Below are 13,173 nucleotides of genomic sequence, written 5' to 3' on the forward strand. Positions count from 1 at the left end.
GGGCCCTTAACCAAGAGAGCCCGAATTGCAGCCCTCCAGCCTGGAGCACTCGGAGAAGACCCAATCCCAGTTTGATCCCCTGGGGTTTTGGGGTGGCCAAAGGGCAAAGGCCGCATGTGGAAAGATTTATGCGGCCTGCGAGTGCTATCAACCACCCCCGACCTAAGGGAGGGTGTGAAACTGGAAGGGCCTGGTGTAACTCCCACCAAGGAATGGGAGAGATGCTGGGGCATCCATGGGAACGTTGGTGGGTTCGAACTTCCCCAGGTCACGGGCTAAAGTGACCCCGCTCAGTTCGATCTTGAAGGGGGGAGAAATGTGACGAAGTGGGACTGTTCTTAATGTTTCCTCTGAATAGTGTGGGGGTGCCTCAGTTTCCCCTAGGCAGTTCTTAAGGATCTAGGGGGTGGGATAAGGGTGTATGAGCATTGCAGAGCCCTAGAGGGCAGATGTGTGCAGGGGTCTGGACACAGAGAATGGCCAACACCCTGTTTCCTGGCAACTGATGGCCTGGCCCTTCCCCCTGCAAGGTGAGAGCTAAAGGGTTGGAGAACAAAGGAATCCAGTGACCTCCTGGCCCGGAAAGGGACAAAGCCCAGAGGAGGAGGGGTTGGAGGGAGTTTCAGTTTGGGGCTGGCTGGAGCCATGGAGTGAAGGGCAGACATGGTTGTCTGGCTCACTGCCCCCAAAATGGACCCAGCTGAGGGGTCCTGTTCTCTGCACTTACAAGCTCTGTGTTAGACCATGTTCCTGTCGTCTAATAAACCTTCTGTTTTACTGGCTGGCTGAGAGTCACGTCTGACTGCGAAGTTGGGGGGCAGGACCCTCTGGCTTCCCCAGGAGCCCCACCTGAGTGGACTCACTGTGGGAAGCGCACGGAGGGGCAGAGGATGCTGAATGCTCCGAGGTCAGACCCAGGAAGGTGGAAGCTGTGTGAGCTGTGTGTCCTGTAGACAGTCTGCTCACAGAAAGGAGACTGCCCCAGAGTCCTGCCTGGCTTCATGGGGAGCAGTTCCAGAGCATCGCCCAGGGACTCCGTGACAGCGTATGATCCAGGGTATGATTGATACGTGGATTACCAATAAATGCGGCGTTTGCCTTATCCCCTCTGAACAGATCCTGTGCAGTACTTTAAGTATAACACAGGCCCCACCCCGACCCCCACATGAAACCCAATTATTCCCCAGGCCCAGCTCACACCAGGCCTGCCCCTCCACTCCCAGCCTCCCCACACACAAGTCCTGGCCCCGGGCCCATCTCCCACACGCCAGTCCCCCCTCAGCTGCCTGTCCCTAGGCTCAAGCCATCATCACATGCAGCTCCCGGCTGCCCGTCCCTCGGCCCGGTGCCCCCAGTCGCCCCGCCAGCCACAGCCCCGGCCCGGCTCCCCCACACCGGCGCCCGTACCCGTCCGTCCCTGGCGATGGTGCCCACGATGTTCACGGGGCAGCGTTCGCGCTGGCCCAGGCGTTGCAGCAGCGCGGCATCGGTGGGGCGCAGCAGGAGGGCGTTGGACTCCTGGTACTCGGCCCCCCAGATCTCCAGCACGCTCAGCGTGGGGTCACCCAGCTGGGAGGTACATGGGTGTCAGGGAGGGGGGAGGGGAGGAGGTTGGGGGCCTGGCGCAGGGTCCCACACACCCAGAAGGGGCCAGAGGGGGAGGGATGTGGGGGGTCCCACATACTCAGGAGTGATGGACAGGGGTGGGGTCAGGGGCTGAGAGCAGCCCTATGGTGAGGCCGGGGGCTGGGGGGAAATCAGGGGTCCCACACACCCTGGAGCCGCCAGCTGGGGGCCGGGAGCATCCCTGCTTGGCAGCCCCACACCACAGCACTGCTGGGGGCAGGGTTGCAGCCAGCCCCATGGGGGTGAGTCGAATATTGAACTGAATATTGGGGATGGGGGGGCTACGGCTGGGCCCAGCCTCAGAGAGGGGAGACTCCTGGTACATTGCGGGGGGTTGTAGCCTCACCCCTACTATGGAGTGGGGGAGCCATGGGGTCATGCCCAGCTACCCTGAAGCTGGGACAGGCCCACACACCTGGGAGTGGCTGGTATGACGGGGCAGGCTCGGGGGGAAGGGGAAACCCACACACCTGGAAGTGGATGGCGTGGGGGGCAGAGGGGCAGGGGGTCCCCACACACCTGGAAACGGCTGGCGTAGATCACAGCCCCGGCTGGGTCACTCAGCTCCTTCAGCACGTTCCCTGGAGCGAGACAGGAAGAGTCACCCACTGCTGGGGCACTGGGCCCCCCCAACTACGCCCCCCCAGGCACTGATTCCCCCCCCCGGCTCTGCCCCCCCTCACCGTTGCCCCCGGCCCCCTGGTCGTGGAGGCTGCAGATGGGGTTGGCCTTCCTTCTCTCCACACAGCCCCGCAGCACCCGGTTCATCTTCTGCTCCATCTCGGGGTCTCCCCGCTGCACCGCCCTGAAATCCAGCTCACTCGTGTTGTCCCCCTGCACCTGGTGGGAGATGTGGGGTACCACCCGACACAAACCTTCTGATACAGAGCTGACCACCACCCCAACCAATCCTCCCAACAGCACCCCCAAATCCAGCTCGCCAGTGTTCTCCCCCTGCATATGGGAGAAGACTGGGGGGAGTCAGGGGTAGCGACACCGATCGCCCTATGCGGACCCTCTGATACAGTCCAAACCCTGTCAACCTAATCTCCTCACATCACCCCCAAATCCATCTTACTGGCATTGTCCCCCTGCAGCTGGGGAGAGACGGGGGGTCACCCTGACACCGTCCCTTTGAAACAGCCCTGATCCCGCAGCAGTACCCCCAAATCCAGCTCACAGGTACTGTCCCCTGAATCTGGTGGGGAGAACAATGGGGGGTCACCATGACACAGGTCTGACCCCCGCCTTGCTCCCCCAACAAAGATCCCTCCGCCCCCCCTGAAATCCAGCTTACTGGCATTGTCTCCCTGCATCCAGGGGGCACAGGGCTCACCCAAACACAGCCCCAATGCCCCCCATTGCTCCCTGCTCTCAGGCTGGGGGGAGCATGTAGGGGCACTGCCCAGGCAGCGCTGGGCACAGAGGACTGTGGGCCTTGTTGGGAAGTGAGTTGGGGGCATCCTGGAGGTCACATAGGGATAGGAGGCCGGGGAGGCCCCACTACAGACATGGGGGAGAGGGCTGCGTGGGCCCCACTGTTGAGGGGGGTGTGTAGCAGGATGGGGGTAACACAAGGTCAGGGCTGAGGGGGGCAGGCCCCACTGTGAGAGGGGGCCAAGTGAGATGCACTGTGGCGGGGGGAAGAGAAGGTGGATGACATGGGGGCAGTGAGGGGGCGGGGTGCCCCTATGGGGGGGAAGATAGAGGGAGTCACGTTAGAGATGTAAGTCGAGCAGTACGGGCAGTGGGTGGGGCATTGCCCAGGGCTCTGCTGAGATCCCTCCCCCTCCAGCACCCACAGGGAAACCCCCTGTCCCTGCCCCCCAGGTCCCCTCCTCACTCACCTGGATGGAGGAGGCTGAACTCCCGCCGACTCCGATCCGGTACACGGGGCCCCCCACTTTCACCACCAGCATCCCTGGAGGACGAGCAAACAGTATGACCCCATAAAACCCACCCCAGCCCCATGACGGGGCACTGCCTCTCCCTTGCCCCCCTCTCCCCTTCGCAAAGGGGAAGACCTGGGGCCAGATGGCTGCTCCCAGCCAACATGGGGTCTGGGGGAGGCAGTTCTTAGGCTATAGGGGAACTGCAATATGTGGGTGGGGTGGGGGAGGAGGCTGGGGGGTTTACTAGGGAGTGGCTTGGGGTGGGGGCGTACTCACCAGGCTCGGGGGGCTCCTTGTGCACGTGAATGTCCTCCATGGCGCCGATCCCCCCGCTGAACATGATGGGCTTGATCCATTCGCGCCGCTGCCCGTTGGGGAGCCGCTGGCCGAAGGAACGGGCGAACCCTGCCCGAGATTGGCGGGGGTTAGAGCAGAGACACCCCCCCCAGCCTCTCCCCACTGGGCACCACAGCCCTTTACTGCTTGGCATTTCTCCTGCTCAGGTTGTTATATCCCCCCCACCAGAGCAAGACGCATCCCCTTCCTCCGCTGCCCAGTGTTCCCCAAGGCCGCCCTAGAGCCGGATGCGTCCCCCCTGCCAGGCGCTCCCCAACCCCACCCCAGAGCCAGGCACATCCTCCCTGCCAGGCGCTCCCCAAGCCCGCCGCGTCCCCAACCATCGAAGGACAGACTAGAACCCACAGCCTCCTGGCCGCCCCAGAAGGGCGGGCGAGGGCCAGGCAGGTGCCCCTTCTGAGGGGGGAGCAACAGGGCAGCTGATGGGGTGACTCTCGGGAGCAGGCCCCTGTGAAGATTCAGCTCAGCCCCCACCCGCCAGGATGGGTCCCCCCAACCCCCAGAATGGCCCCTCCAACACTCACCAGCCAGGACAGGTTCCCCAAACTTATTGCCGTAGTCAGAGGCGCCATCGCTGGCCCTGAGGGCCACCTGCAGGGGCTGGGCGTAGTTCTTGGGGTAGGGCAATGCCGGGTCCTCCCAGGGCAGAGGGTAGCCTGGGGGCAGGGAGAGACGGTCAGGGGGTGCCAGCCTGGATGCCGGGCTCCCCAACCCCAAGGGGCGCAAAAGGCAGCCGGACGGCTCAGTTGGCGGCAGGAAAGACGTCTTCTGAACCCAGGCGAAGCCGGGGAGTGGACGAGCCGCAGCGCCCTGGGACCAGGACCAGAGCAGGGAGCCCAGCAGGCAGTGCCCCGCGGGGACGGCGGGAGGGGAGACGGAGGGGGTGGAGAGTAACCCGGGAAGACCCTGCCTCGCAACCGCAGGGTTAGAAGGAGATTGATGGGGGGGGGGGGCAGTGAATCCTTTTGAGTCAGCAAACAGACCCCCCCGCAAGCCAGGAGACCCTGGGGTGGGTGCAGGGAGCGTGGAAAGCCAGGCCCTGTGGCAGAGCCATGCAGGTCCCGGGCACGCTCCGGTCGCAGCCCTTGGGGAGCAGGCCTGGCACAGGGGTGGGCGGCTATGGCTAGGCACGCAGGCGGGGCGGGGGGGGGGTGTCTCGTTATCTGGGGTGTGAAGATGAGGTCAAGGGAGGTCCAAGGGTGGGAAGTGGAGGGTCCTGTGGCTCATGGCCAGGTGGAGGAGGGGCTCACGGTTTGGGGGAAGAGTGTCCTGGGGCCTGGTCCCAGGGGCAGGAGGGCCCCGTGACTTCAGTTGGGGGCAGGGTGGGCCTGAGGAAGGGGTCCCAGGGCCTGGCAGAGGAAGGGGAGGAGGAGGTGGCTGGGGGGAAGTGGGGCCCCCCTACTCTCACCAGGGATGTGCAGGTTTCCGAAGCTGTACCCCGCCGTGCCGGCGATGACGTGGGCCCCACGCCCCGTGCACTGCACGTCCCGGATCCGCCCGCCTGTTCCCGTTGCGGCGCCGCTGAATGGGGCCACCCCTGGGGAGCACACGGGGGTGAGAGCGAGGAGACACCCCTCCTAGGTACCCCCCAAAACACACACCCCAGAGTGCCAGGCCCACAGCCGCCCCACACAGGAGGCCCCTGCACCTCATGGCCTGGGGCATGCGCACGGAGAGCAGGGAAAGCGTGTAGCATCCACCCCTCCACAGCCCATAACCCCACGTACTGCCACCCGCCCCCCACAGACCCCTGACCCATGGACACCCTCTCACCCCCCCACATTCACTCTGCCCCCCCTGGATTTCCCCCAATGTCCCCCCTGCAGACTGCCACACAACCCCCTGGCCACGCCGCCATGCCACCCCATGGATAGAAGCCCCCCATACATATATATTCCCCTGCACACACACAGCCCCCCTGCCCCCCGCACTGACCCGTGGGGAAGTTGTGGGTCTCTGCAGTGAAGATGACATGCCGGGTCGACTTTCTCTTCTCGAAGCGGCTGGGGCGGGACGGGTCGCGGGGCCAGAGGGAACACACGGCCCTGCCCTGGATGGCACTGGGGGGAGAGAACCGGCCACGGCCCGCCGTCACCACGGAGCCCCACCCCCATCCCTGCCCCAAGGGGGCGGGGGGAGAGCATCCCAGCCATGGCCACCAGCCACAAAGCCCCACCCCCATCCCTAGCCCAGAGGAAGTGAGAGTTTGAATCCAACCCTGGCCATGAGCTCGAGCCCCATTCCCATCCCCACGGATGGGGGTCCCAGGCACCTGCTGTTGTCCGAGAACTTGATGACGTTGTTGGGGTTGCTCTTCTCCTGGGTCCGCATGATGGACTCGAACAGCGACTCCGAGACCTCCTTCCCGTCCACCTGGAGGCGCCCTTTGAAGAACCAGTGTCGGCTGTGCTCGCTGGGGGGCAGGGATAGGGGGTGAGACACGCACATAGGGGGGCCTTTCCCTCAAGATGGGTGTGGCTCCCATCCGGTCCCAGGGCAGGGACTGGCTGGCTCGGGCGGGGAGGGAAATGGGGCACAGGGCCTTTCCCCCCTAGGGGTTGCCGACTCCCATCCGGCCTCAGGGCAGGGGCTGGCAGAAGCAGGGAATGGGGTGCCCGCTCCTATCCGGCCCCAGGGCAGGGACTGGCTGGCTCAGAGGGGCAGGGAATGGGGCACGGGGCCTTTCCCTCTAGGCAACGCTGGCTCCCCTGGAGGGTGAGACAGGAAGAGTCACCCACTGCTGGGGCACCGGGCCCAGAGTCAGAGGGATCAGAGGGGCGGGGAATGGGACTTGGAGTCTTTCCCCTCCAGGGGATGTTGACTCCGATCCAGCCGCAGGCTGGCTCAGGGGTGCTGGGAATGGGACACGGGGCCTCTCCCCTCGAGGGGGCGCCGGCTCCCATCCGGCCCCAGGGCAGGGGACTGGCTGGCTGGGGGGACTGGCTGGCTCAGGGGTGCTGGGAATGGGACACGGGGCCTCTCCCCTCGAGGGGGCGCCGGCTCCCATCCGGCCCCAGGGCAGGGGACTGGCTGGCTGGGGGGACTGGCTGGCTCAGGGGTGCTGGGAATGGGACACGGGGCCTCTCCCCTCGAGGGGGCGCCGGCTCCCATCCGGCCCCAGGGCAGGGGACTGGCTGGCTGGGGGGACTGGCTGGCTCAGGGGTGCTGGGAATGGGACACGGGGCCTCTCCCCTCGAGGGGGTGCCGGCTCCCATCCGGCCCCAGGGTAGGGGACTGGCTGGCTGGGGGGACTCGGTGCCGGTACCTGTTGGACTGGGCCAGGTCGAAGCACTCCACGCTGGTCGGGTTGCGCCCGTATTTCTTGAAGAGCTCAGTGTAGAAATCCAGGTCCCAAGAGTCGAAGGCCAGGCCTGCGGGGGAAAGGGTGGAATGAGGGGGGGAGAAGAGACCTTTGACCCCCAGCTCTCTCCATGGTGGGCAGAACCCTCCCCCCCACACAGGACATTGAGGGGCTTGGGACATTGCGTCAGCCACAGCTCCCACCCCACCCCAGTCATTCATCTTGCAGAGCCCCAGCTTCAACCCCTGGGTGTCCATCTCCTCCCCCCCACACGCCCCACCCCAACCTCTGCAGTGTGCTCAGCCGCTCCCCACCCCCCCGCCACACCCAGCCCCCCAAGCCTAGCCCCCCAAGCCTGACTCCCATGATACCCAACCACCCCCATTAGTCCAGGTACTCAGCACCCCGCCCCCCATACCCAGCTCCTGGTTGGCTCGCTCCAGCTCGGTGCGGCCCCCCCCCAGCACATCCACATGCCAGGTGGGGGCACGGCGGGTGGCCAAGGCGAAGCTGCGGATTGGCTCCTCATAGCGCTGCTCCGTCATCCGGTCACTGAGCACCGCCACCAGGGCGGCCTCCTCAGGGGGTGTGGGGTGTCGGGCACACTGCCAGGGAGGATGGGGGTGAGAATGGGGAGCTGTCTCTCCTCCCCTTGGGTGAGAAAGGGGACCCAGCGCCCGCCCCGAGAGGGTGACAACAGGAACCTCCTGCCCCTCCCCGCTGTGGATAGGCACTGGGGGTGGAGGGGGGCTGAGAACTAGGATCCCCCCCATCACCAGGAGCAGGAAGGGGAGACAGACAGACCAAGGCCCCCCGTACCCCCACCTGTAGATCTGGGCATCGGGGGGGGGGAGCAAGCAGCCCAGAAACTGCCTCCCACCCCAGAGCCCCATTAACCCCACAATGCCGGAACCTCCCCACCCATCCCCCAGGGGTCATCCCCTCCGTTCCCAGGGGTCCCACATCCCCCCTCACCTGCAGCAGGTAGCGGCGGGAGCACTCGACACGGTCAACACAGCCCAGCCCCGCGGCCCGGCACACGGACACCACGTTGGTGGAGAACGGCGTGGAGAAGTTCAGCCTGCGCCAGGAAAGGGTTAACAGTCCCGGAAAACACAGCCCCAGCCCCACAGCTGCCCCTCCACTCCACAGCACCCTCCACTAAGCCTCTCACCCCGCTCCCTGCGGCACAGCGCCCCCTAGCCCTCACTGGGGCCAGCCCTGTCTGCCAGCGGAGAGCACCCCTTACTGAGCCCCTGGCCCGCTCCCTGCGGCACAGCACCCCCGATTCAACTCCCGGCCCCCAAGGCACGGAGCCCCCTGCTGAGCCCTGAGACGCACCGTGGCCCGATCTCCACCAGCAGGTCGGTGGGCCCTGGGCACAGGAAGGACTCCGTGGCAACGTCTCCGGATTCAAAGGGGCAGCCGAAGAGCCAGTGCAGCAGCTGGGTCTCCTGGGGATTGGGGGGCGACGCACCTGCAGGGGAGAAATGGGGCTGATACCCAGCAGGCAAGGGGGCTGAGGGTCCTGCCAGGTAGGGGAGCCCCCATGGGACATGATGCCCACTCCCAGCCTCATAAGAACGGCCAGACTGGGTCAGACCAATGGTGCGTCTAGCCCAGTGTCCTGTCTCTGACAGCGGCCGGCACCAGATGCTTCAGAGGGAATGACCAGAACAGGGCGATCAGCAAGTGACCCACCCTGTCGTCCAGACCCAGCTTCTGGCAGGCAGAGGCTAGGGACACTCAGTGCGTGGGGTTGTGACCCTGATCACCTGGGTAACAGCCATCGATGGGCCTGTCCTCCAGGAACGTAGCTAATTCCTTGTTGAACCCAGTTATACTTTTGGCCTTCACAACACCCCCGACAAAGAGGTCCACAGGTTGACAGGGTGTTGGGGGAAGAAATACTTCCTTTGGTTTGTTTTAAACCTGCTGCCTGTTAATTTGATTGGGTGATCCCTGGTTCTTGTGTTAAGTGAACAGGTAAATGACACTTCTCCAGTCACGTTCTCTATACCAGTCATGAGTTTATAGCCCTCTACCATATCCCTCCTTAGTCGTCTCTTTTCCAAGATGAACAGTCCCGGTCTTTTTAATCTCCCCTTGTACGGATGCTGTTCCGTAGCCTTCATCATTGTTGCTGCCCTTCTCTGTACCTTTTCCAGTTCCAATTTTTTTACCTTTTTTAAGATGGGGCAACCAGAACCGCACGCAATACTCAAGGTGTGGGCATACCATGGATTTATAGAGAGGAAATACAATATTTTCTGTCCTATTATTTATCACTTTCCTAGCAGTTCCTAACGTTCTGTTCGCTTTTTGATGGCCGCGGCACGTCGAGGGGATGTTTTCAGAGAACTCGCCACAATGGCTCCGCGATCTCTTTCTCGAGTGGTAACAGCTAATTTAGACCCCGTCATTTTGCGTGCAGAGTTGGGGTGATGTTTTCCAGCGTGCATTACTTTGCATTGATCAACACTGAAATTCACCTGCCATTTTGAGGCTCAGTCACCCACTTTAGGCCTTGCTGGAGCCCTGGGCTTAACTAACAGTGTGACCCAAAGGCTGTGAACCAGAGGAGGCCGGGCCTTGGCAAAACAACACCACACTAGGCATTGGCTATCCAAGAAAGCACAGGCCTGACCAGAGAGGATGGAACAAGAACACCCAGAGTTCTCAAGGAGCGACGCAAACACATTCCTAAGAGACGGGAGAGGAACACCCCTCCGAAGATAAGGGGGGGCTGACAGGAGAATGGTATGACGTTGCACTCCATATGCTTCATAAATATATGTTTGTAAGTGTGAATATGTTGTAACTGGAATATACTTTATGTAAAAGGTCTCTTGTAAGGTATCATTACAAACCTTATAATCTACTGAGTATGACAGGTTTCAGAGTAACAGCCGTGCTAGTCTGTATTCGCAAAAAGAAAAGGAGGACTTGTGGCACCTTAGAGACTAACCAATTTATTTGAGCATGAGCTTTCGTGAGCAGCTCACGAAAGCTCATGCTCAAATAAATTGGTTAGTCTCTAAGGTGCCACAAGTCCTCCTTTTCTTTCTCCTGAGTATGGTCATCCTATTTGTCTGATGAAGTGAGCTGTAGCTCACGAAAGCTCATGCTCAAATAAATTGGTTAGTCTCTAAGGTGCCACAAGTCCTCCTTTTCTTTTTGTATCATTCTTGGATCTGAAATCTAACTCTCAGGTCCTATTGTAGTTATGCAAAGTGTGGGTCATTAATGGTGATTCAGAATCTTGATGGCTCCCATTGACTAGGACAATTGGTTGTAAATGGCATCCGAGGAAGTGAGCTGTAGCCCATGAAAGCTCATGCTCAAATAAACTGGCTCATCTCTAAGGTGCCACAAGTCCTCCTTTCCTTTTTGCGAATACAGACTAACACGGCTGCTACTCTGAAATCTGTTTACGTGTAAGCCTTCCTGTGTAAGTGTGCCAGCCAGTGGGTAATGAAGAATGAGGTCTCACAGGACACGTGAACATGTCACATGATACTGGAATCCATCTTAAACCTGGTGCTTTTCCATTTAGGAGGGGGTGGGAACCCCCTTGTGCCAAAGATATAAAAGGGGATGGAAGAGAACAAAGGGGGTCCCAGTCACGTGGAATCCCCTGCTTTTCACCTAAGATGTCTGCTGGAACTAACAAGGTCTGTACCAAGGGTATTGGGCCGGAGGGGGCGGGGCTGGCTTGTGGGGCATGGGGGGGAACCGCTCCCCAGCACTCACCGGCAGTGCGTCTAGGGCCGGGTCGCTGCACTTTCCACCGCCGGTGAGTGCAGGCCCAGTCCTGTGGCAGTCCTCAGCGGAGGGGGGGTGAGGCTGGGGCGGAGCAGGGGTGGAGCACGCCAGAGGTTTTGGGGAAGGGGTGGACTGGGGGCGGAGCGGGGTGCGAAGAGGTGGGGCTGGGGCAACATGCAGCTGCTCAGGGCACCACGAAATTTGGTGCCCCAAATTTCTCAGTGCCCTATGCAGCTGCATGCTTTGCATATGGGTAGGGATGGCCCTGTATTGGGCCCAGATGAGGAAGGAGGCTAGTCTGAGAAAGAAGCTGATTGGAACATCTCTAAAAGTGAGATTTACCTGTATTCAGTTTCTTAATGTATTAGGCTTAGACTTGAGTGTTTTGTTTGGTAATTTACTTTGTTCTGTCTGTTATTACTTGAAACCACTTAAACGCTACTTTTTATACGTAATAAACTCACTTTTGTTTATTAATGAACCCAGAGTAAGTGATGAATACCTGGGGGAACAAGCAGCTGTGCATCTCTCTCTGTCAGTGTTAGAGGGGGCGGACAATAGGTAACCTGCTGAGCAGTTTTTAGTTAAAGTCTGTAGCTTTGGGGGCGTGGACCAGACCTGGCTCTATGTTGCAGCAGGCTTGTGCGTCTGGCTCAGCAAGGCAGGGTTCAGGAGGCCCAAGCTGGCAGGGAAAACGGGCTCAGAGGCAAATTCAGCACATCAGGTAAGGTAACAGTCCCAAGGGGGGCTCTGGGACCGAATCAGTCACCAATGGTTTGTTCAAAGCAGCAGGTACGAGGAGAAGGGTGGTAACTAACAACGTCTGGAGTGTAATGTGTAACTTGTTTGTACCAAAGTCACCGGAACGGCCTCTTTGTCCAGCCGAGGGGACAGTGTCCGGACTGAGCTGGTACCATTGTCGCGGGCACACCTGGGTTAGTGCACTTGTCACCACAGAGCGAGGGCACTAGTACTGCGCTTCGTCGACAAGAAACCTACCTGAGCGCCTTGGCCACTGAACCGAGCCGGTGGTCTTTCTCGCAGGTGACGCATGGGTGGGGAGGCATGCAGGGTTACGTCCCCCCCCACACACACACAAAAGATTGCTCGATCACATGATGTGGGTGGGCTCCCTCCTAGCAGAGCAGTTGAGCCATGAGCTGCCCCAGGTAGGGAGAGGCAGAGGAACAGCTGGGAGCTGCACTGAGGGGCTGCTGCTTTCCGGGAGTGGGAGGCTACGGGGTGAGGTGGGGAAGCTGTTTGGGGTCGTGCCCCTCCACTGTCAGCAGGCACTGGTCGTCTCTGCTCTCTCTTATGCCTAACACCGAGCTCGGCTGAATTAACAAGCTGCACAGTCTGCTAGCTCAGCTGACATCGGGGTTCCAAGAATAGCCGCAACGGCAGCTCTAACAACTTTCCACAGCACTAACCACATCCAGTTCAGTGAGATCCCTTTGTCACGCCTCACACTCAGCTTTGGGCTTGACTATTCTGAATAATTTTGTATCACTTGCACATCTTGCCACCTCCCGGATTATCCCTTTTTCCAGATCATTTACGAATATGTTGCACAGAACTGGTCCCAGGAGAAACCCCTGGGGGACCACCACTATTTACCTCTCTCCAGTCTGAAAACTGACCGTTTATTCCTACCCTTTGTTTCCTCTCTCCAGTTATTGAGTCATGAGAGGATCCCATGACTTATCCCGTGACTGCTTGCTTCACTTAAGAGCCTTTGGTGAGGGACCTTGTCAAAAGCTTTCTGAATGTCCAAACACTGTATCTGCTGGATCCCCCTTGGCCATGTTTGCTGACACTCTCAAAGAATTCTAGTAGATTGGTGAGGTAGGATTTCCCTGTACAACCCATGTTGACTCTTCCCCAACAAATTGGGTTAGTCTCTGTCTGATAATTCTGTTCTTTACTGTAGTTTCAACCAATCTGCCTGGTGCTGAAGTTAGGCTTGCCAGCCTGTAATTGCCAGGATCGCCGCCGGAGTCTTTTTTAAAAATCAGCATCCCATCAGCTACCCTCCAGTCATCTGGTACAGAGACTAATTCAAGCGATAAGTTACATACCACAGTTAGTAGCTGTGCAATTTCATATTTGAGTTTCTTCAAAACTTTTGGGTGAATACCGGCTGGTCCAGGTGACTTATTACCGTTTGAGGTATCAGCAGAGGAGGTTTCTGATCAATTAATCAGGGGCAGTTCCTCAGATCTGTCACCTAAA

At 60.2% G+C, this 13,173-nt stretch overlaps 1 protein-coding gene across 3 annotated transcripts in view; it reads right to left on the reverse strand.

Annotated features, from left to right (window-relative positions):
* Positions 1 to 13,173, reverse strand: part of LOC140904193 (phosphoribosylformylglycinamidine synthase-like) — a 31,445-nt gene that overhangs the window by 16,484 nt on the left and 1,788 nt on the right. For 2 of the 3 annotated variants that reach the window (XM_078850894.1, XM_078850893.1), the window contains exons 3-15: positions 8,518 to 8,653; positions 8,152 to 8,257; positions 7,595 to 7,781; positions 7,141 to 7,246; positions 6,148 to 6,288; positions 5,811 to 5,935; positions 5,284 to 5,412; positions 4,400 to 4,531; positions 3,795 to 3,923; positions 3,474 to 3,547; positions 2,310 to 2,466; positions 2,146 to 2,207; positions 1,408 to 1,569 (exon numbers count right to left, since the gene is read on the reverse strand). In XM_078850894.1, coding sequence (XP_078707020.1) covers positions 1,408 to 1,569; positions 2,146 to 2,207; positions 2,310 to 2,466; positions 3,474 to 3,547; positions 3,795 to 3,923; positions 4,400 to 4,531; positions 5,284 to 5,412; positions 5,811 to 5,935; positions 6,148 to 6,288; positions 7,141 to 7,246; positions 7,595 to 7,781; positions 8,152 to 8,257; positions 8,518 to 8,653 — 1,646 coding nt within the window. The remainder of the gene's footprint in view (positions 1 to 1,407; positions 1,570 to 2,145; positions 2,208 to 2,309; positions 2,467 to 3,473; positions 3,548 to 3,794; positions 3,924 to 4,399; positions 4,532 to 5,283; positions 5,413 to 5,810; positions 5,936 to 6,147; positions 6,289 to 7,140; positions 7,247 to 7,594; positions 7,782 to 8,151; positions 8,258 to 8,517; positions 8,654 to 13,173) is intronic. The other variant, XM_078850895.1, reaches the window with a different exon arrangement.

The sequence above is a fragment of the Lepidochelys kempii genome, chromosome 28 (genome assembly GCF_965140285.1).
Source record: "Lepidochelys kempii isolate rLepKem1 chromosome 28, rLepKem1.hap1, whole genome shotgun sequence".
NCBI classification, from domain to species: Eukaryota; Metazoa; Chordata; order Testudines; family Cheloniidae; genus Lepidochelys; species Lepidochelys kempii.